Genomic DNA, 24059 nt, shown 5'->3' with positions numbered 1-24059 from the left:
AGTGTAATATCCAGGTTAAATTCCGTCCCATACTACACTTCCCCTATCATGGGAGAGAGGTCCTGCTGGCATTTATTGCCCATCACTAATTGCCCCTTTAGAATGCTGGTGGAGTTTTCCCACATGCATCAGCAGGACACACCTATGTCTGTGGCCAGGCAAGGCTCTGTTGCACTGGAATACCACAGTTCGGTGTGGTTAGCACTGGAACCACACTTACAACTTACACTTACAGACATCAACTTAGTTAAATCAGACATCCTCTGTGTTTGCTTAGTGATAAGTTGACATACACCAGACTAACCAAGGGCTATTGCAGAGGGTAAGCGAGGAACGAATATCTTGGTCTGGAAGTACTGTAATTGCAAGACAGTAGAAGATTTTGTTCCCTGGAAAGCATTAAACCACAGGTTTAAATAGGCTACCCAGCCAATAGCTTTTAAAACAAATTCTGGACTACTTAATTAACTTAAAACTTCTGGCTAGTATGGTGGGATGTGAACACTTATGTTCAGTCTAGCCCCCAGATTACCAGTTCAGTTAACGTAACTGCTCTGGCAACACCTGGATTATTTGGGATTGCCAATGATTGAATAACTGGAGATGCTGATTCCCATTCTCCTCCTGCCATTTCCCACTCTCAAGTATTGCACCCACCCTATTTACTCTCTCTGTAATATCACAGCCCCCTCCACCTCCAATTTCACACAGTAACAATAATGTCCAAACTCCTTCCAATATCACCCCCCCTCAAATCAGGAATTCCTAATTTGCTATTCTCCATATTGAGGGAGAACAGAAGGTTCTTAAATAACCCCCATTTCCATTCTCGTTTTAATATCAGGGATTCCCACCTTTCCCTCACTCTAAAATTTTAGTGGGTGACCACTATTATCACTAGCCCTTTAATACTGGACTCTCCCAATTTCCCATTCTCCCTTTAATATCAAAGGGACTCCCCTTATTCCCCACTCCCCCTCAAATATCAGAGCAGCCTTTTCTTTCCCCACTCTATAATACTGGAGACCCCCAAATTCCTAATCCCCCTCAAATATCAGGGGCTCCCTGACATTTCCCCCTCTAATATTGGGGTGAGAAAGCCCCCCCCCCCCATTTCCGACGCTCCATTTGATTTCAGGGGCTCCCTGACATTTCCCCCTCTAATATTGGGGTGAGAAAGCCCCCCCCCCCATTTCCGACGCTCCATTTGATTTCAGGGGCTCCGACATTTCCCACTCTTTTTATACTGCGGTTTCCCCCAACCAATTTCCCTCTCCTTTAATATCAGTTACCTCCTTCCCTTCCGTACTAGTGCCACTGTCACTGGGGCATTGTCAATAGTTCCCTCACTCCAGCACCTCTCACAGGTCAACCGCTTCCCTCACGAGTGGCTCCATTTTGCCTCAAGTTTATTTAATTGCAATGGGCTCACTGGGAAATTTATTACATAACGTGCTGCTAGGTGAACATCTGCGAAAAAGTGAACCAGCGATCAGCGTGATATCCGATAGTCTGGAAAATTATACCATCTCCCAAGGGTGCAGCATTATGTACATTCTGTGAGCTGAGGGGCGGCATGGTTTTGTAGCAGTTAGTGCAATGCTTTCTGAAGCGCTGACTGAGGTCAATTTCAGCTGCTGTCTATGAAGAGTTTGTATGAACTCCACGTGACTACAGGGGTTTTGTCTGGTTGGTCCAGTTTCCCCCTCCCCCCAGCCCCCATGTATTCCAAAGACATACGGGACGGGTTAGGGTTAGTAAGCTGTGGGTGTGCTATGTTGACAATGGAAGTGTGGTGACTTTTGTCTCCGGCAAAATCCTTTAACTGTGCTGGTCACTGAAGCAAAGCAACTCATTTCATTGCATGTTTTGATGGACATGTGACATACAAAACCTTATCTTTTCTTTTAAACTTTAGCCAAGTCTGCTCACCTTCAGAGAGGCCAAGGGGTGGTCTGGGCCCAACAGGCTCCAATGGAAAGCAGCCAGATCTTCATCTGGGAGGATGTGGTTACCTGAAAAAACAATGGAGAAAGAATCTGGTTGGGAAGGTTGAACAACTGAACGTTGAAAGCCCACGGCGTCCTTTTTCCAGAGATAGAGGTGCCAGCAAAACTACTTTGCATCAGCGGTACAGTTCAAGGCAAAAAAAAATTCTAATAGTTGCAATAAAAATAAGATTCAGTGCAAGAAAGAATTAGTGAGGTAGTGTTCATGGACGTTCAGAAATGTAATGGCGCAGAGGGAAGAAGCTGTTCCTGAAACGCTGAGTGTGGATCTTCAGGCTCCTGTACCCCCTCTCTGATGGTAGTAATGAGAAAAGGGCCCTTTAATCATGGATGCAGCTTTGTTGAGGTTAGTGCTGTGATGGAGGATAGGGAACCAGGGAGAGGAGGAACTGGGATACAGTTTATATTTTCACTAAAGCACCTACCCAGCAGGGCGGCAAAGATGCTGAAGTGGGCGGGGTTGACATTCAGCTGCTTGGCCACCTCCTGCATCAGGTACTGGTTGGTGGTGAGGCTCTTGCCATTCCAGCTCAGCTTGAGAGCATGCGCGCTGAGGTAGCACTGGACGTTGCACAGGGCATACTCGGAGTCATAGGCAATGAGGCCGTGGAAGCCATTCTCACGGTAGAAGGAGATCACCTCCTGGTGGTGGTCCTCGATGCTCTGAACTACCTACAACGGGACAAGGGGGCACAACGTTAGCAACAGCTCAAACCTGAGGACTGGAAGGGGGCAGGTGTGTGCCCCACTATGGCTGATCTTCCCCCAGGCCTCAACTGCTCTTCTCTGGTACCGCCCAATGTTTACCTATTTAAACATTCCCAACATTCGAGGCTCAACCTGGAGATTGAGCCCCCCAATGTTCAACGTCTACCTCCACCAAACCTTGTCACGGCAACAGAACCTTTGGCCCACTGACCCCCATGTGACCAATTAACCTACTAACCAGTATGCATTTGGAATGTGTAAGGAAACCCACACAGGGAGAACATAGAAATTCCTTATAGTGCTGGGAAATGAACTGGCACTAACTGCTAATCCAGATCTCTTTAAAACTCCTTGCTTTAGTGTGTTCTTTTTTTAAACTTGCTATGCGTCATCTGTGACCCCTCTTTTACTGAAACACCACAACACTGACCCTCGGCACAACCCCTCATCTGTTACCCCAGTAGAGCGACCAACATAATCAGAGCCCCCCCCCACCCTGAATACTCTCTCTTCTCCTCCACTCCTCCCATCGATCAGTGAATACAAACGCCTGAAAGCATGCATCACAAAGCTCAAGGACAGCCTTTATCCGAGTCATCAGACGTACAGTACAATAATGATGATCTCTCAGTCTACCTCGTTGTGGCCCTTGCACTTTATCTGGCTGCAATGCTCTAACCAGAACACCACATTGTGCAATCTGTTATTGTTTTACCCTTGTCCTCCCTCAATATACTTATGTCTGGAACAATCTATTTTATTTATTGAGATACACACATGGAACAGGCCCTTCAAGCTACACTGCCCAGCAACCCCTGATCACAGGACAATTAACCCTAGCCTAATCACAGGACAATTTACAATGACCAATTAACCCACCAACCTGTACATCTTTGGACTATGGGAGGAAACCCATGTGGCCATGGGGGAGAACATACAAACTCCTAACAGGAAGCGACTGGTATTGTAAAGTGTTGTGTTAACCTCTATGCAGCCTCAAATGCAGAAAGATCTGCCTGGATGGCACGCAAAACAAAAGGCTTTTCACTGCCACTGATGAACAATCAGTGTGCAAAATAAGACACCCTGCAAAAAATAAATAACCTTGAAAGTTAGTCTATAGGCTGTGGAATCACTTGAGGTGAGTGAAGTTATCCAAGTTGGTCCAGGAGCCTGATGGTTGTAGGGTAACTGTTCCTGAACCTGATGACATGGGACCGAAAGTTCCTGTACTTCCTGCCTGATAACAGGAATGAGAAGACAGCCTGGCCTGGATGGTGGGGGGGGGGTCAGGGGCGAGGGCAGTGTGTCCTTGAAGATGGATGCTGCTTTCCTACAACAGCGCTCCATGTAGGTGCCTTCAATAGTGGGGAGAGGTTTGCCTGTGAAAGACTGGGCTGTATCCATAACTTTCTGCAGACTTTTTTTTTCAGAACTCCATCCAGGACTGGTCCAGAGACATCAAATGCCAATCATGCATGTAGGGCAACGTAATTGGGAGAAATCTATGTAATTCACAACCAACAATGAATTGGGTTTCACTTTAAAAGGCTGGTCATCATTAACGTGATGATGTTATTACATAAAGATTTTAAGCATGGTTTTGGAGTTACACAAAACACCTCACTTTGTTTTATTTGTGCAAACCTACACTAGGACAATCCTCTCATCCTGGAATTCAGCACAGTGAGCAAATCAAAGCTGCTACTCCTTGTCAAGGTCTAGCAACTTATGCTTCTCCATCTCCACAGATACCTGACAGGCATTTCCAGTGTGCCAACATTTGATTTATTTTTCTATCTTGCTTTGCAGCAAGTACTTTAAAGCAATCCAAATCAAAAGCGACAGACAGGCATCAACTCAGCCCCGTGGTGGTGAAGTGTATCCACTCAGCACAAAACCTCCTGTACTGTACTCAGGTTATAGAGAGAACACTCAGTCATGCAAACTACACTTTTGAGCAAAAGCACACCCCAATCCCACAGCACAAACAGTGCCAACCTGATGGAATTGTTAAAAATAACACACAGCTCCCCAGATGGCTCAACTCCTTCAGGCAGTAACAGCCTGACAAAAACAAATCGTACTGACTCAGTACTCACTGTGTACAGCCCCAGAGCCATGCAGCACTCTCCAAGCCACAAAACGCCATCAACACCCAGGGTTAGCTGAGGATTGTTCTGTCCTAGTGAGGGGCTATGACGTGGTAACCCGTGAGGATGGGTCCATCACAGTATAATACCAGTGGGGGCAGGTCCGTCACTGTATAATATCAAGGTACGGCACCGGTGGGGACAGTCCATCACTGGGGTACGATATGAGTGGGTATGGGTCTGCTGCTGTATAAACACTCGGGTTGTACTGGTGCACACGGTAACTAGTTACACGGGCATGTTAGACTACCCATGTGTTTGAGCATAACATCACCCCTCCCACCACTGCCTACTCCAAACCTGCTCTGCTATTCAATAAGACAGTGGCCTCAACTCTAGCTCTCTGCCTAATTCTCACAACTCTAGATCCTCCTGTTAAAAATCTGGGGTCACTCTCAAAAATCCTGTACGTTAACAGCTCTCCAGGGCAAGGAGGTACAGGAATCATTGTTCCTTCCAGAGAAAATTGCTCCTTGAGTTCTTTTGTTGATGATCATTTCCCCAGAACCATGTGCATCCCTGTAACACCTGTTCCACAGCTCAGTTTCGGTTGACTACAGTGGCAAGTCCAAGGGACATACACTGCCTCAATAGTTACCAAAGAGGCAGTGGTATGATCCATGGCGAGAAGGACTGTTAACAAGCTAAAATCATGGACAGCTTGTGACACACATGCATCGTTCAATTGCGACGGAGTAGGAACCAGCAGGTTTTGAACAAGTCTGAACACTCTCTCCCACAGACCAAATCCCTCAACATTCTGATCATGTGGAACAAGACTACTGAGAGTGGGTTACAGGCTGGAATCTACCCGAGGTGGAGATTCAGAGGGTGGAGTGTATGGGGTGGTGGTGGTGGTGGGGGGGGGGGGGGGGAGAGAGTGTGGTGTTTGTATTCAATAGGTCCCCAGGACTGAGTTACAGGCTGGTGTCAAATCCAGGGGTCCGGGGGAAGAGGGGGGTTTATAACAAATCTCCGTAAGCGGGTTTCAGGATGGGATCTAATCGAGGGTTTCAGGAGCATTTATACCTTAAATAACAGATCCCTGAGATTTGGTTACAAGCTGGGACCTACTCCAGGGGCTCAAAGATTTATATACAAAACAACAGATTCCTCAGGTAGGTTACAGGCTGGGGTCCAATCTAGGGGTTCAAGGATTTATTTCTGGAGTAACAGATCCCAGGGAAAGATCTACGGGTTACAATCTAATCAAGAAATTTTGTGTGGAGGTGTATTTTGAATAACATACTCAGGAAATGAGATAAAGATTAAAATATAATGAACCATTCAGTGCAAGTACTCTGATATGAAGTTTTTCCACCAGGAGAAATTTTGCATTGCTTCTTGGAAAATACAACCCAATCTGTAAACTTCATACCTCAGAGAGCAACAGGTGTTACCACACAATCCTCACAAACAAGTCCTACCATTGACATCAATGCAGGGTGCCTTACACAGGCAGGTGTGCTAGCTTGGTAAGGAGCTGGTGACTATGCAAAGAACAGGAATACAAGGTATTGAATCCAGAATTCCTCGAATCCAGTCAGAAACAGGAAAATTTAGTAAGTGACAGAATGGAGAATGGAGGCTCCATTCTCAGTGAGACCTGGGCTCTTGCAACTGTTCTCAACCCACATGCCTCTCCCCACCGCCCAACCTTCATGCACCCACGCCACGTGCAAGGGTAGCAGAGAGTGAGGGAATGACAGGAGACAACCTGATCAGAACAGACCAGTGCAGCAACATCCACCCAATTGACCCCACCTCTAGAAGTTACAGGGCAACCCGAGTCACATCTGTGGATGAGGAACCAGCTCTAACACAAACAGGAACTTGCCTTCTGAGAAAGGGACTCTGGCGGCAACAGATTCGGAATACCATGCTCTGCCTTGGACACCCTGCTATAGGAAAGATGCCACTGTGCTACAAAGAACACAGTGGGCATTTGGAAGAATGCTGCCAGGACTTGAGGGTCTGGGTTTATACAAAGTGATTGGGCAGGTTCAGATTTTATTCTTTTGAGCATAGAAGACTGAAGGGTAACCTTATCATCTTGTGCCGTGTTATATGACGTGGGGAATCATATAACCATATAACAATCACAGCACGGAAACAGGCCATTCCGGCCCTCCTAGTCCGTGCCGAACTCTTAATCTCACCTAGTCCCACCTACCCGCACTCAGCCCATAACCCTCCACTCCTTTCCTGTCCATATACCTATCCAATTTTACCTTAAATGACACAACTGAACTGGCCTCTACTACTTCTACAGGAAGCTCATTCCACACAGCTATCACTCTCTGAGTAAAGAAATACCCCCTCGTGTTTCCCTTAAACTTTTGCCCCCTAACTCTCAAATCATGTCCTCTCGTTTGAATCTCCCCTACTCTCAATGGAAACAGCCTATTCACGTCAACTCTATCTATCCCTCTCAACATTTTAAATACCTCGATCAAATCCCCCCTCAACCTTCTACGCTCCAATGAATAGAGACCTAACTTGTTCAACCTTTCTCTGTAACTTAAGTGCTGAAACCCAGGTAACAGCCTAGTAAATCGTCTCTGCACTCTCTCTAATTTATTGATATCTTTCCTATAATTCGGTGACCAGAACTGTACACAATATTCCAGATTTGGCCTTACCAATGCCTTGTACAATTTTAACATTACATCCCAACTTCTGTACTCAATGCTCTGATTATAAAGGCCAGCGTTCCAAAAGCCTTGGAGTCTACATGAGACTCCACCTTCAGGGAACTATGCACTGTTATTCCTAGATCTCTCTGTTCCACTGCATTCCTCAATGCCCTACCATTTACCCTGTATGTTCTATTTGGATTATTCCTGCCAAAATGTAGAACCTCACACTTCTCAGCATTAAACTCCACCTGCCAACGTTCAGCCCATTCTTCTAACCGGCATAAATCTCCCTGCAAGCTTTGAAAACCCACCTCATTATCCACAACACCTCCTACCTTAGCATCAGCATACTTACTAATCCAATTTACCACCCCATCATCCAGATCATTTATATATATTACAAACAACATTGGGCCCAAAACAGATCCCTGAGGCACCCCGCTAGTCACTGGCCTCCATGCCGATAAACAATTATCCACCACTACTCTCTGGCATCTCCCATCTAGCCACTGTTGAATCCATTTTATTACTCCAGCATTAATACCTAATGACTGAACCTTTGTCAAAGGCCTTGCTGAAGTCCATATCATGGACTTCATGGTCTTCCATCTGTCTTTAATACCCTTTTACACTGCTGTACTTATTCTTTTCTCTTTCCATGACCATGATTGTTCTTCGCAAATTTTTCTACAGAAGTGGTTTGCCATTGCCTTCTTCTGGGCAGTGTCTTCACAAGACAGGTGACCCCCCCCCCCCCCAATTATTATCAATACTCTTCAGAGATTGTCTGCCTGGTGTCAGTGGTCGCCTAACCAGGATGTGATATGCACCAGCTGCTCATACGACCACGTGACCATGATTGCCCTACACCTCTTTGGTAGAGACGTATCTCCACTCTGCCACCCAAGAGCTTACTTAGAGTTGGTTAAAAACATGAGGGTCACAAACAGGGTGAGTCGGCTGTCTTTCTGTTGGCCAAATTAAATGTGGAGACAAATCGGCATATAGCAAGGAGATTGAAAATCTGCTTGAATGGTGCCACAACCTCTCGCTTGATGCCAGTAAGACCAAGGAGCTGAGTATACTGAGAACAGGAGGAGGAAACTGAAGGTACATGAGTCAGTTCTCAGAGGATTGGAGGTGGGAGAGGGGTATCATGGTTGGAAAAAGGGGAATGGAGAGGGGAGGGAGTGGGGAGCACTGGAGAGACATTCTATAATGATCAATAAACCAATTGTTTAATCAAATGGCCTTGCCTGCAGTTTTAGGACCGGGTGTGTAGGACTGGAACCCCCCCTCAGCCTCCTGTGGCACTCCACCTTCATCATTCCCAACATTCTTTGCTCCCACTGGCTTAGGGGGATACGGGCGAGACATGAGCAACTGGATCTTTAGATGGGCATTTTCTTCAGCAGAGATTAGTTGGGCTGAAGAGACTCTTTCTATTCTGTGTGATTCTCAATCATCTGCAAAAGCTTGAATGTGGCTACTGAAGTGTCACGATTCCGATCCCAGCCAAACCCCCTCTTAGCCTCAATCCAGTCATTAGTTAAAAAACTGTACTTTAAAGGGGCAGGGCCAAAGTCATCAACAATGACAAGGCTATTGATTGGCCATGGCTCATGGAGAGTCCAAGTAAGATAGGACACATGGAGAGTTGAAAGCACTGTGCGGGCTGAAAATACGGTCATCAGTAACACAAGAGATTCTGCAAGTACTGGAAATCCAGAGTAATACACTAAAAACTGCTGGAGGAACTCAGCAGGTCAGGTAGTCTATGGAAAAACATAAGGAGTCGACATTTCAGGCCCTGCTGAGTTCCTCCAGCTTTTTGTACGTGTTAAGTGCCTAACGGAAAACGTTTATTGGATCCTGGTTTTTAAAAGGGAATGTCTGGAAAGCAAGAGAAGGCTCCTTTAAGTAAAATGGTTTGCATATAAGTGGCTCAGAGAGCTGCTGCCTTGCAGATGCAAGTGACCTGGGTTCAATCCTGCCCTCTGTGTGCAGACCTTTACCCACTCACTATTCTGGTTACTACTCTGGTTTCCCCTACTTCCCTGCGGAGAGACCATAAGACAGCGGAGGCCATTTGGCCCATCGAGTCTGCTCCACCATTTCATCAATGGCTGATCCATTTCGCTTTCAACCGTATTCTCCTGCCTTCTTTTCATAACCTTTCACACCCTGACTCATCAACAAGCTAATGACCTCTGACCTAAATACATTCACATCTGATTTTTTTCTGCAATACAGTACATAATTACCACAGTAGTGTACATGTGTGTGTCTATCTATATATATATATAGACACACACACACATAGAGAGATACTATATATATAAAGAATTGTATTGAGAGCAGAAAGAGAGAGGCTGTTCTTCCAGTTCAGGAGCTTTCCCATCAGATTACCTTAATTTCTCACACCTCGAAATGCATTGCTTTCTAACCACCGAGCACTAACAGATCAAGGACGCGCTCGAGCATCCCACCAGTGTCGTCACAGTATGCCCACAAGTCACTAACCCTAACCCGTCCAGGAAACTGGAAAACGAGGAAACACACACTGTTACGGGGTGAACAGACAAACTCCTCACAGTCAATGGCAGGAATGGAATCCCAGTCGGTGATCGCTGGTGCTGCAGAGAGTTGTGCTGCTCCAGTGAGGAAAAAAAATGACAGACAAAAGAACCAAAAGTAATGAGGATTCGTTATTTTTAAAGGAAGCAGCCAGTGGCTGGGATCTGCTCTGCAATGCTCAGTGATCAGCAGATTCCATGAGGGTGCTGAGCAAGTATCTCAAAGTGAAACATTCAGGCTCTGTGGGAAGAGGGATTAGTTGGACTACTCTTGCATACAGTACAGAACACAGAACAGCACAGCATAGGTCCTTTGGGTCACAATGTTGTGCTGGCCTTTTAATCTACTCTAAGATCAAACTAACCCTTTTCACTTCTCTGAGAATCATGGTTGTAACTCAAGTACCTCAACTCCAGAAATAGCCTGCATCATTTTCCCAGTTCCCAACATTTTCTACTCAAACTACGACCATCCTTCCATTTCAGAGTCAAAGGTAGTGATGGTTGCCTAAATGATCTAAATGTAACTCCTCAGATAATGAAGACACCCAGTTCTGCATGCAATCCAGACAGTACGCAGGCTTCACTGAGCACCCTTGTGTTGTGTACATTCAACAGCTGACACTCGCTCCGTGCCAATGTTACCCATCTTTAACAAGTAACACTGGCACAAACTGAGTGCCAGCTGTTGAAGGGTGCTCAATAATCTCTCCTAGATATTCAGAAAGACTCTACCGTCACTGACTGCCTTCAAACAGGAATTCAACCAGACCAGGTTGAGTGCTACCTGAACACACAAAGGGCTCTGGGATTGAGAAGGGATCTCATTGAAACCTACCGAATATTGGAAGGTCTAGATAGAGTGGATGTGGAGAGGCTGCTTCCTACAATGGAGGAGTATAAGACCAGTGGGCACAGCTTCAGAACAGAATAGAAGAGAGGAGGAGGAATTTCTTTAGCCAGAGTGTGGCGAATCTTTGGAATTCATTGCCACAGACAGCTGTGGAGGCCAACTCATTGAGCATATTTAAAGTGGAGGTTGGTAGTTTCTTGATTTCTAAGCGTGTCAAAAGTTATGAGAAAGCAGGAGAATGCCACTGAGAGGAATAATAAATTAAACATAATGGAATGACAGAATAGATTAGATGGGCCAAACGGCCTAATTTTACTCCTACTTCTTATAGTCTCATGGAAACATGGTAGAACACTCATCTTAATAAAACTTTGATAGTGTTATAAGATGCAGGTTTGGTGTCCAATACAGCACACTCCTCTCGCCCGTGGACAGACTGGGAAGCTGGTAAAGGACTGTTGCCTCAGCTGGCACCATACCTGCTTTTACCAGGAATGCCAGCCGAAATGAGGACAAGAGGGTTGAGGGAAACAGCTAGCACAAGTACTTGCAGAAGGAGTAAGGATTCAGATTTTCCTTTTCCATCACATGGTACATCAAAATATACAGTCAAATGTGTTGTTTGTGTTTTAAGGATCTGCTCTGGCGCAGCCTGCAAGTGTTGCCACACATTCTGGCTTCGACATGGCACGCTGACAATATTCAGAACACAACAATCAAAAAAAGCCCCTTTCCTTCTTCAGCCAAAGTCAGAACATCAAGGAGCTGGTTACTGACTTCAGGAGGAAACCAGAAGTGCATGAGCCAGTCCTCACTGGAGGATCACAGCTGGAGAGGGTCAGCAACTGTAACTTCCTCTGTATTATCACTTCAGAGGACCAGTCCTGGGCAGGTGCAATTACGAAGAAAGCACAGTAGCACCCCTACTTCCTTAGGAGTTTGCAGACATCCAGCATGATATCTGAAACCCTGACAAACTTCTATGGATGGGTAGTGGAGAATATATTGACTGGCTGCATCACAGCCTGGTATGGAAACACCAGTGCCCTTGAATGGAAAATCCTGCAAAATGTAGCCCAGTCCTCCCACCACTAAGCACATCTATATGGAGTGTTGTCACAGGAAAGCAGCAACTATATTTGGGGACCCCACCACTCAGGACATGCTCTCATCTCACTGCTGCTATCAGGAAGGTAGTACAGGAGCCTCAGGAGTCACACCACCAGGTTCAGGAACAGTTATTACCCCTCAACCATCAAAGGGGATAACTTCACTTGATCCATCACTGAATTGTTCCCACAACCCATGGACTCTTTCAAGGACTCTTCATCTTGTTTTCTTGATACTTATTGCTTATTATTTATTACTTCTGTATTTACAGTTCGTTGTCTTTTGCACACTGGTTGAATACACAAGTGTGGTCTTTCATTGATTCTATTATGATTATTATTTTATTACACATTTACCGAGTATGCCCGCAAGAAAATTAATCCCAGGGTTGTATATTGTGACACATATGTACTTTGATAATTTTACTTTGAACTTTACCTCCCCCGTCTCCAAAACTAACCCTACAAATCAGAGCCATCAAGTCTGAGCCAAATCTCTACGGTCATCTTCAAGCCACTAAAGAGACAGCGAGATGTCTAACAGCAGGGTGAACGGGAAGTGAGAGAATGCTTCACACTCTGGGCACTTTTCTTTTCGATACACGAGCTGTATTGATCTATCATCATCAGCTACCAGAGGTGTGATGGAATCTGCTCCAGCAGGGAGCAGTGTGACAACAGAAGAGCCTGCTGCACTAAAGCGGAGAGGGTCCGGGAGTCACGGAAAGGCCAGGATGAGGCAAGGAGATGCATCCCGCTTGCACTGACCACAGAAGTATAGCTAACAGACTGACCAAACAGACTGTGGCCAGATTTGAATTCCCAATGTGGCATCACTGGGTCAAGCTGACTCACTGTGACAGATTGCCAATGCATAGTGCGCCCACAGTCACAAAGCCCAAGTGACACAATGCAATCAACCAGTGGCTCACCCACATCCTATTAAGAGATTAAGGAAAAATTCCTTTCCTCAGTTAATTATTAAAGCACAGTCTCCATTCAGCATTGACAGCCCCTGCCTTGGCATAATGTAAACTTTGCTCCAAGACTCCAGTGACATCCACCTTCCCCTCCCCTCCCAGGTAATCATGTAACATCCACTTCCCCTATTAACACACACAAAAGGAACTCAACAGGTCAGGCAACATTTAACGAGGAATAAACAGTCAACATTTTGAGCCGAGACCCTTGATCGGGACACTTTTCCAAATGGTCAGTTTTAACACCTGATCTGAGAGACTGAGTAGATATGGATTTTATTCCCTGGAACCTGCTGAGATGTACGGGACCCTGAAGGGTGAAAATATTGCCCCGAGGAGGTGGTGATAAAAACAAAAGGTTATAGGCTTAATGTCGTGGTGGAGGAGGGTGAGAGAGGGGCAGCTGTACACAAAGGGTGCTAAAAGTTTGCAATGAGCTACCAGAGATAGTGGTTGAGATGGGCACAAGATGGACAGGAAAGTCATTTCAACTGCTAAGTGAGACTAGGACTAGGGGACATGACCTCAAGACTTGAGGAATAAATCTGGGGCGCCATGGTAACATAGCAGTTTGCGTGACTCTTACAGCTCAGGGCGTCAGAATTCAATCCTGGCATTCTCTGTAAGGAGTCGCTGTACCTCCTTTATATGGAATGTAGGTTTTTGTCCCAGTGCTCCGGTTTCCTCCCACAGTCCAATTGGCCAATGTAAATTGTTTTGTGATTAGGTTAGGGTTAAATCGGGATTTTTGGGGTTGCTGAGCAGTGAGGCTAGAAGGGCCTACTCTGTGCTGCATCTTTAAATAAATAAATTTAGGGTGGAGACATGGGGAAATTGCTTTTCCCAGAGTGTAACAAATTTGTGGAATTCTCTGTCCAGGGATGTAGTAGAGGCACCTCTTCTGTGCTAGTTTGATAAGTTGAGAGGAGATTTGATGGAAGGGTATAGATAGGGTAAATGCAAGCAGACTTTTTCCACTGAGATTGGATGGGACAACAACCAGAGGTCATGGGTAAAGGGTGAAAGATGAAAAGTTTAAGGAGAACATGAGGGGAAACTTCTTCACTCAGAGGACCGAAACACAATGAGCTGCCAGCACAAGTGGTGCATGTGAGCTCGACTTCAATATTTAAGAGAAGTTTGGATACGTACGTGGATGGGAGAGGTATAGAGGGCTATGATCCCGGTTCAGGTCAATGGGAGTAGGCAGTTTAAATAGTTTTGGCATGGACTAAAAGAGCCATCCGTTTCTGTGCTGTACTTCTCTATGACTACAGGTCGACCTTCTATAATCCAGCACCATTGGGACCTGAGGAGTGCCGGATTAGTGCCAAAGGATCCAGAAGGATCACATTAAGCCATAGCTAACCGCCTCAACATACCTTTAAAATATCATGTAAATCAGTACAAGTTAGATAATAAGAAAACAAATATTAAATGAGTAGCAAATGAAATTATAATAAAGTAATATACTATACAGGCACAGATGAAAAAGGGTACAGGTAAATGTACAGGAATTAACTTACACAGAACAGTTGAGCACTTGGGCTTCTAAAGTGAGACGTTTAATAAACCTTCAGGCAAAGTTACATGTCTGCAAGTGTAGGGTTGTCAGGATCATCAACATCTTCATCTTGAAAAATGAGTGAAGCATCAGGAACTGGCACAAGTTTCTTCAAAAACTGTTGATGTTGGTGGCAGCACATCTGGGTGAGCAGAAGTTGGAGAAAGGAGGTCTTTTATATGTCACATTTCACGCAACCTCCAGGCGGCCAGGGATTTGGCGCCGGGGTGTTCTCTCTTCACTCGCAGTTACTGAGGGAATCCTCATTAGTTTCTTTTCCTCCGCTTAGCAACATGCTTAAATTCAGCAGGTCGCCACGTCCGATCTGAGGTCATAGGCAGAAGAGAACGGAGTGCTGGCCAGGCGAGAAGGCGGAGCGACACAGCGTGCACCAGCTCCTCCGCCGGTGGCGGGTGCCAGGCGGCTACGCCTCACGCAAATGATATTAATAAATGCAGGAAAACAAGCAGGAATCACCTGTTTGTGCTTACAAGAGCGCGCCAACACATGAACAGATCTAGCGCAACCAAAGCTATGCGCAGCAGATTGGTATGATGGCCCAGGAAATTTGAAATTACAGTTGTGTGGAAAATTTGAAATCAGTTCCGGATTATAGGTAGTCAGATTAGTGAAGGTCAACTGTACTAGGGAACGAAGGATTATGGGGAAAAGGCAGGTAAGCAGAGTTGAGTCACAGTCATGATCTCACTAAATGACAGAGCTGGATTGACGGACCAGACTGCCGACTCCAGCTTCTTTTATAGTCCAGCTAGCTAGGTGTGTGGAGTGGAGAGGTTTAGAGGGCTGTAGACCAAAGCTGGCCAGATAGAACCTTTCTGCTGGGCAACACAGTTGGCATGGATGAGTTGGGGCTAAGGGTTCACCTCCATGCTGTGAGACTCTACTCAGAAGTACATCTGACTACTGCTCATGTCAAAAACAACACAACAGTTCCACTTTGGAAATGGTGCCAAAGGGAGAGAGAAACAACTACAGATCAGTACAGATTGCCCCCCAGGTTACAAACACTCGGTTTATGGACACAACTACATATGAGTGAGCTCCCACAACACTAAGTTTGAAACTCCAACACGTGCGCCCCAGTAGCATGGTGGTTAGCTAAACACTGTTACAGCTCAGGACATTCTGGAGATCAACTCCAGTGCGGCCTTAGGAGGTTGTACGTTCTCCCCATGGGTTTCCTCTGGATACTCCAGTTGCCTCCCACTGTCCAAAGACATACTGGTTAGCAAGTTAATCAGACACAGTAAATTGTCCTGCAATTAGACTAATGTTACCTCAGTAGGTTGCCGGGCGATGAGGCTCGTTGACCTGGAAGGGCTTGTTCCACACTGAATCTCTAAATACATAAATTAATGCATTTGGTCTTACAAATGTCAGAACCCGTTTCCCCTTCCCTCTCAACTTACAGAAATTCTCTCTACTTACTTTTAAAGCTGATCCTTACAATACTGTGGAGCTGCAGATACCAGAGTGATTTTTGCTGTTTACTTTCCAACTTTGGGGACAGATCTGACTGATGGATCTCATTACACGGGGACAGCCCGTACACGGAAGAAACTGGGCCGCCATTCACACAGGCAGGAACTCAATTGGGATGAAGTTACTGGGCCAGTGTATTTAAAACAAATCATATTTCAACACTTAAGTTGGGGAGACAAAGATCAATTGAATATACTGTTAGATTTACAAGCACACAGTTGCACAAACAATTCTGGTATTCACAACACAGACAAGGTCACATTCATATCATTGGTGCCAAAGAGCAGTGATTGCAATTATTAATTGAACTTTAGCACACATCAGCTAAAGTAGTTTTAAGAAATGTGGCAAGGGGCTACATTTGTATAGTGCCTTTAATAGAGCAAAACGTCAAGGAGATGCACAGCAACAAACCTTTTTTTAAAACTACATGGGACTTGAGATTTTAAGGCAGGTGACTAAAAGTTCAGCCAGAGATTAAAAAGGAAATAGGTGAAGGGAAATTGTGAGGAAATCCCTGAGTTGCTGAAGGCATGGACTCCAATGGAGTAGGAATTCAGGAATGGGCAAAAGGCCAGGATTGGAGGAGCACAGATACAGGGCAGGGGAAGCCAGAGGACATATAAATAGGATGATTTTAAAAGAATTTTGTCTTAAAAAAAATAACATGCTGCTTATACAAAAATGATTGATACCACAAACATGTGACTTTTTTTTTTACAAGCAGGGTAAAAACAGTAAGAGTACTTTTGTAAGAAACAGAGTATATCAACCGAGTTATAAATGAACTTCTGGAGGAAACAAGGTCAGGTGGTATCTGTGGAGACTCTGACCCTGTATCTCTTTGCTTGTACAGATGCTGCCTGATCCAGCAGTTTGCAATTTACCCCAGATGACAGCAGAATAAATCAGACTCAGCCGCAAACGGGGGGGGGGGGGGGCAGAGTTAGACCCCACAGGCTCTTGGGTGTGCCTGCCCCCCCCATTTCAAGGTACCAGAAATATTCTTGACAGGTCAGGTGATCATTCCTGCTTTTCACATGGGGGGGGGGGGGAAGAGAGGAAATTATAATTTCATTATCGAGTTATTGATAATTCAACATGGATCCTGACAGGATCTTAACATTCGTGATTTCCACAGTGGTTAAAACACCTTGACTCACCCTCACTTAGAGGCTGGATGTGACCACGTGACCTTTCCCACTGCAGCATTATAATTTACATGACTTTACCGTTGGGATCAATACCTCTTAAGGCGGCACAGCGAGTAGAGCTCTTGCCTGACAGTACCAGCTGCCTGGAGGATTCAAGCCTGACCCATGGAGCTGTCTGTGTGGAGTTTGAATGTTCACAAACCCCCACTTGTTGTCTATTTAGCGATACAGCATGCGTGCCACAGGGATGACGCACAGACCCCTTACAGACAGCTGTGACCGCGTCTTTCTAACTGATGCCACCATGGCACCATGTCTTCTCCAACATCTCAAAGACGCGTGGGCCAGTCCGTTAACTGGCCACTAGATGTGCGGGCAAGTTGAATGGGAACGTGAGGGGGAAGACATTAAATGGGCACTAGATAGCTGAAGGGTCTGTTTTCTGCAATACAACTCCAAATTCCATACTGGGATTACCAACAGGTGTTTAAAAAAATCCTTCTTCCTCAGGAAGACAACTGTTGCTTCCCTACAATATACAGATCATCTGGGAATGTGGGGGTTAAAGAATCAGACTCTGAGGGAAGCTGGATTACATTCCAAACTGAAATTGCCAGCCTGCTTCAAGCTAAGCCTCCATTTACATCATGGTGTGGAGTTTCACCAGAGTTTTAAAGTCTTATGTGGCAAATGACACCATTTCTCCCTAAACTTGGGAATCAGAGACTCGAGAGCAATCCATATGTTATACCATCATCATTACTACGTGTCATATTGTACGATGTCGCCAATCACGCTCTAATCACCAAGATTATCCTCAGCAAAATTTTCTCCAGAAGTGCTACAACTTGCCCAAGGTGACCTGCAGACTAGCACAGCAAAAGAGGCTGGGACCTTTCCCCCCCCCTCTCAGAGAGGATGAGACCCCTTATAGAGGTATTCAAACTCAGGAGAGGCAGTGTCTCCTGATTTTGGAGACAATGTGGATGGTTACACAGTCTTTGTCCCAGGGTAAGGGAGTCTAAAAGTAGAAGGTAAGAGGAGAAAGAGAAGGGTTTTGAGTTGCAACTTTCCAACACACAAAGGATTAGGGCTAGGGTGAGTATATGGAACGAACTGCCAGAGGGAGCTGTAACAATTACAATGGCTGAAAGACAGGTAACTTATTTTGCTACTGCCATACACAGTGGGAAAAAAACTCGGCATGACATCCATACAACAATGATCTGAGGTAACAACAAGGGAAATACCAACAGAATGCAGGAAATGGTGTTACGTGGATAGAAATAGTTTAGAGCAGGAATCTTAACCTGTTTTATACCAAGGACCCCATTGTCAGTCCAGTGAAGCCTACTAACCCCTTCTCAGAATAATGTATGTAAACAAAGGAAATTTCAAAACAAAACAGTTATATTGAAAGTTATCAAAATTGTTAAAAAAAACTAATTTGTGATATATTTGCTGCTTTATTAACTCATTAAATAAAAAGACTAAGTATTTCAAATATAGGCAAGTAGAAATTGTTTATTTTTTGAAGACATATCAGCGTGAAGGATGTTGTTGCTCAAGAGCATTAAACTGTGGGGTGGTCTTTGACTAAGCAACACATGTCATGTGGATGTCCAATCCATTTCTATATTTTGTTTTCATGGTTACAAGTGTTGAAAATCCGGATTCACAAGGAAATGTTAAATTTCAGTTAGAGGTTAGTGGAAATAAAGATGCAAATATTTTCCGTAGACCCCAGGCTAAGAATCCCTGCTTTAGAGGGATATCAGCAACTACCTTGGATAGGCAGCTTGATCAGCGCCGACGAAATGGAGGCGTGTAAAACTAAATCTGGGCTGTTACAGTCCATGCATACATGCCATGCAGTAAACACTTACATCTGAAGCTTCCATTAGCTGTGTATGGAATACTTGTAAAATAGAGGTATACTTTTACTCAGAATAAACACACAACCTGAACATTTTATGATCATTAAGATCCACTGCACAATGATAATTTTCTATGTACAATATATTGATATTGCTCTGATTTACACATTGGTAAATTATTAACACTGATCACGCTACTCATCACAACTACAGCTAGTCTCACTTAAGGTTACTGGTTACCTCACACTTTTTTTTAAAAAACCTGCTTCACCAGATTTTCAGACCACTACTTTTACTTTGATGATATTCCAAAAAGTTAAATATCTCCCACGGTTCTTAAAATAGATTTTTATGACTGCCAAATAAACTGATACCATGGGTCTCCAGGGGATGGGGGGGGGGGGGGGGGGAAGAGTGTTAAAGCTCATTACTTTCACAGCCATGCTTCAATATTCTTAACAATTTTTAAAAAAAAATAAACATGCACGGCTGATACTTGCCTAAATTGCCTTGTGACCAGCCACTTCACACAGCCACGATGTTTCCAAAAGCAGGATAATCCAGTTACATTCAACACGACAGCAGTATAAACCCTGTTTACACACACACACCACAATTCCTTTGACACTGCTGGTGTTTGAATGGAACAGGCCTCTCACTGGGCAATACATGTTTGCTTTGCCAGCTGCTCCCACGTGGTTAACAAATTAAAAAATTTCCAAACTCTCTTAAAAACAGATTGCGATTATTTTCCTGCAGTCCTTTCGCCCGAGTGCAGCTACTAGAGTGGGAAGGCACACATTTGCAGAGTGTGGAATGCCCGGGAACAGAACAGCCTATCAAAAGTATTGGACACAGCCCAGTCATTCTAGGCAAAGCTCTTCCCACCATCTACAAGGAGCGCTGTCATACGAAAGCAGCATCCATCATCAAGGGCCTCCACCACCCAGGCCATTCTCTCTTCTCGCTGCTACCATCGTGTAGGAGGTGCGGCAGTCTCAGCAACCGCCCCACCAGGCTCAGGAACAGTTATTACCCTTCAACCATCAGGCTCCTGAACCAGTGTGGATAGCTTCACTCACCCCAATTCTGAACGATTCCACAACCTACACGCTCACCCTCAAGGACTCTACAACAAGTTTTCACTATTATTTATTTGAATTATCATTATCTTGCACAATTTGTCTTTATTTTGAGATTGGATGCTTTTCAGTGTTTATAGTTTTCCATAAATTCTATTTGTTTCTTTATTTTCCTGTAAATGCCTGCAAGAAAATGAACCTCAAAGTAGCAAATGGTGACTCTGATAATAAATTTACTTTGAACTTGTACATCAGTTTGACACTAATCCAGCACCGCTCCCACTACCCCATTTCAGTGACGGACTCTACTTGCACCTTTACACAAACTGCAAATCTGTGTATGTGTCCACACAAATTTTGAGGTCCTTGACCAGGAAGGCACATACTCACAAGCCTAGACATCACTGACTCCTGACCTGGTACACTTGCGCGCGCACACACACACCAATTTGAAGAACTGCACGTTTTGTGCAGGAATCCAGTTGACACCATCTTCACTGGTTCGGTACATCTGAGAGGCAGGGTGCTGCGAACGTGTGCATTCGTTCTTGCATCAAACCCCTTTCAATGCTCCGCCACCACCCCCTCTACACCTCGATTCCTGCCATCCCTGAACGCTCTCCCATTACACTGTCCCTGTCAGTGCCAGCACACCATCTCCAATACTCCCAAGGTTAAAAGCATCCCTAGCCCCTTGGGAACATCCCTGCCAATGTATGTCCACCAGCCCTGCCCCCTCCTTGGCAATAATCCCTTCCACCCCCAACCATCCCGTCAATTCCACCCCCCTTGCACTACCACACACTCTTCACTCTAACCCTAACCCCCACCAGCCTCCTCCCTGTCAATGCCACCTTACATACCCAAACACGTCCAGCTCCCAGCCTACACACTGTCATCAGGCTGGTGGGGGGGGAGGGGGGTGCGCAAACTCCTCTCCCCAGAAATGCAGCCTCCTCTCTATCGAAGCAATCCCATTCATGCCCTCGAGATCTCACCAATACACATTCGCTCTCGCCACCAATGAACATCCACCAGCCTCACCACCACCCCCATCAACACACAACCTCATCCAACCCACCCTTCCTATCAAACTTCCCTTGTACACGCACCCTTGCCAATGCACGGCCACCAGATCCCCTTTACAACCCCCACTGCAACCTTATCAATGTGCACCCACTTTTTCTGGTCTGCACCTCCTTGCCCGATTAACACCCCAGCCAATGTTCATCCATGCCCCTGCCAACACCAGGTTGCAACCCCGTCGATGCAGACCACCAACACCAGCCCCCCAATCATTGCACGCCCACGTTTTGTCCGCCCTCTTCATCGCTACCCCCTCACACACAAGCAGCTTCCCTGCCAGTACACAGTCTCCATTAATACCAGCCTTGCATTCAATGCAGCCCCACCAGCTCCTTCCCTTTCAATACATACACTCATATCCATGCCCCCCCTTGCATACCCACCTTCCCTGATGAGGTTCACCATCTCCCAGCCAACAACCCCCTTTGCACCCATTAATGCACCCCCACCAGCCCCTCCTCATTTAATGCACCCCACCATCCCCTCACCCCTTTAATACACACCCCATTTAGCCTGTCAACACCCCCTACACACCCACGTTCCCTACCAATAGGCAACACCTCCCAGTCAACACCCCACCCCTTCGCATCTCAATCAATGCACCCCCCCCCCATCAATGCGTGTCCACATTTAGCCCGTCAACACACCCATCATCCGCTGCCCCCTCTTACATTCCCATCACTGGACACCCGCCCCCCACCTCACCTTGACTCGGAAGCGGAGCAGAGCCAGGCGGACGCAGTGCGCCAGGCCGGGCGGCGGCAAGAACCAGACCTTGGGCGGCGGCGTGCCCTTGTGCCGGACGTGGTTGACGATCAGCTGCGCGCTCTGGCGCTCCTGGTTCTGCCGCTTGACCCAGTCGGGCAGCCGGGCCTTGGCCAGCGAGCCGTTGAAGGCCACGACCAGCTCGACGCCGCCGCCGGCGCACGCCCTGGACAGGGAGGCCAGGAAGCCGAGCATCTGGTTCCACTGGCCGCCGCTCACCCAGTCGGTGAAGTAGCCGCCGTACAGGCGGTGCAGGCCTGTCTCGGCATCGAGCAGCAGCCGCAGCGGCGGCGGGCTGGGCGGCGGAGGTGGCGGTGGCGGAGGAGGAGGCGGCGACGCCGCGTAAGGCCCATGCCTTGGGCCCGAGGCCCGGTGGCGGGCGGCCCGGGCCAACTTCTGCAGCTCGACCGGCACCACGGCTCCGGCGCAGTGTTTCTCGATGAACTCCTGAAATCCTTGCACGCCCATAATTATATATTTATCTTCTGTGTTTTTTAAAAAATATCCTCACAACTTCATGTGACGGTTAAAACCGTTATTTTTTCTCCCTGAGGGATTTGAATTTAAAACGGCCTCGAGGGGGGAGGGTGGGGAGAAAAGAAACCACCATCGACCCTCCCTCCTCTCAGGCGTGTGCCGCCGCCATCTCTCCCCTTCTTCTTCCCCCGCGACACCCGGGTGGTTAATAACCGGGAGGAGGGGACAACATTTTTTTTCGGCCGTCGGCACGCCTCCGCCGGCCGCCATATCGCTCTCTCCTCCCCCTTCTTTTCCCGCCCTCTCCGGCCGCGGGCGCGGAGCCGCCTGGGAGTTGGAGTCCAAAATTCGGACCGCTGCCTGGCGGCAATGAGTGGGCAAACTACAGCTCCCGTCGGCCGCCACACCCCGGCGGAGGGATTGTGGGGGTTTACAAAGCCCTCGACGTACAGACTACGACTCCCACAACACCCCTCCCCAAACCGACCCTTGGCGCGTGCGCAGAACGCCAACTTTCCACCGACGTGCTCTTTTGCCACCTCCGCCCGCCACTCAATGACATCGACGGAAGTATCGCCCACAATACTACAATTCCCGGCGTACACAGCGAGTCGGGCGCTTGCGCACTCAGCAGCTGGTATAGCAAGATGAAAAGCGACGAATTAAGGGTTTCTGATTAAGGGATGTGATGCATCAGATTGTAAGAGTTTAATAAAGCTACAAAGTTAAGTTATGAATCTTAGAATGGGAACTGGACTCGGAGTAGGCTTATTATGGTTGCATATGTCAAGATAGAGTGAAAGACTTGTCCATACAGATCAGATCACAAAGTATTGAGGTAGATCAAGGTAAAAGAGTAACAGCTACAGAGAAAGTGCAGAGCAGGCAAACAATAAGGTGCCAAACCATAACGAGGTAGATTGTGAGGCTACGAGCCGGTCTTATTGTGCGGGCGAACCGTTCAAGTCTTCTCACAGTGGGGTAGAGGCTGTCCTTGATCCCGGCGGAAGGCGCGTTCGGACTCTGTACCTTCAGCCCGAAGGGAGAATGAATGTACGGGGTGCGTGGCGGACTTTTACCGAGGCAGCGGGAAGTGTAGAGAAAGCCCATGGAGGAGAGGCTCGTTTCATGATGTGCTAAGCTGTGTCCACGGCCCTCTGTGGTTTCCCGTGTATCAAGCCACGATGCTTTCAAAAAAAATTGATGGTGTGGTGCTGCACCTTGCAGTATGTTGTTTACCTTCTTCTCCACCCTAGTAACCTGTACAGGCCCTCAGGGAACTATGAATCTGAATCCCAAACTCTCACTATACATTAATATAAGGGTCTTGCCATTAACAGTGCGATGTTCCTTTCCATTTTATATGTCTTTAACCTCTCACTTAGGAACCGCCTGCTTCAAGAGGAACGTGGTGACCAGCTTCAAAGACTATCGCCCAGTGATTTTGAGAGGTTGGTGATGAAACATATCGACTCCTGCCGGAGAAGTGGCTTAGATCGGCCGAGCAGAGCAACAGGTCCACAG

The 24059-nt window shown here is 46.5% G+C and overlaps 1 protein-coding gene across 3 annotated transcripts in view; it reads right to left on the bottom strand.

Annotated features, from left to right (window-relative positions):
- Nucleotides 1-22776, bottom strand: part of LOC140715988 (constitutive coactivator of PPAR-gamma-like protein 1 homolog) — a 79698-nt gene extending 56922 nt beyond the window's left edge. For 2 of the 3 annotated variants that reach the window (XR_012096230.1, XM_073028610.1), the window contains exons 1-3: nucleotides 21999-22774; nucleotides 2435-2681; nucleotides 1933-2015 (exon numbers count right to left, since the gene is read on the bottom strand). Coding sequence is in view for 2 of the 3 variants with exons in the window: in XM_073028610.1 (XP_072884711.1) it covers nucleotides 1933-2015; nucleotides 2435-2681; nucleotides 21999-22526 (858 nt within the window). In the remaining variant the exon portion in view is untranslated. Of the gene's footprint in view, nucleotides 1-1932; nucleotides 2016-2434; nucleotides 2682-21998 lie in introns of all 3 variants that reach the window. The other variant, XM_073028612.1, reaches the window with a different exon arrangement.
- Between the last annotated feature and the right edge of the window lie 1283 nt (nucleotides 22777-24059).

Source organism: Hemitrygon akajei, chromosome 24, assembly GCF_048418815.1.
Source record: "Hemitrygon akajei chromosome 24, sHemAka1.3, whole genome shotgun sequence".
Lineage (NCBI taxonomy): Eukaryota > Metazoa > Chordata > Chondrichthyes > Myliobatiformes > Dasyatidae > Hemitrygon > Hemitrygon akajei.
The sequence above is the reverse complement of the archived record's forward strand: the minus strand, read 5'-3'. Positions and strand labels throughout refer to the sequence as shown.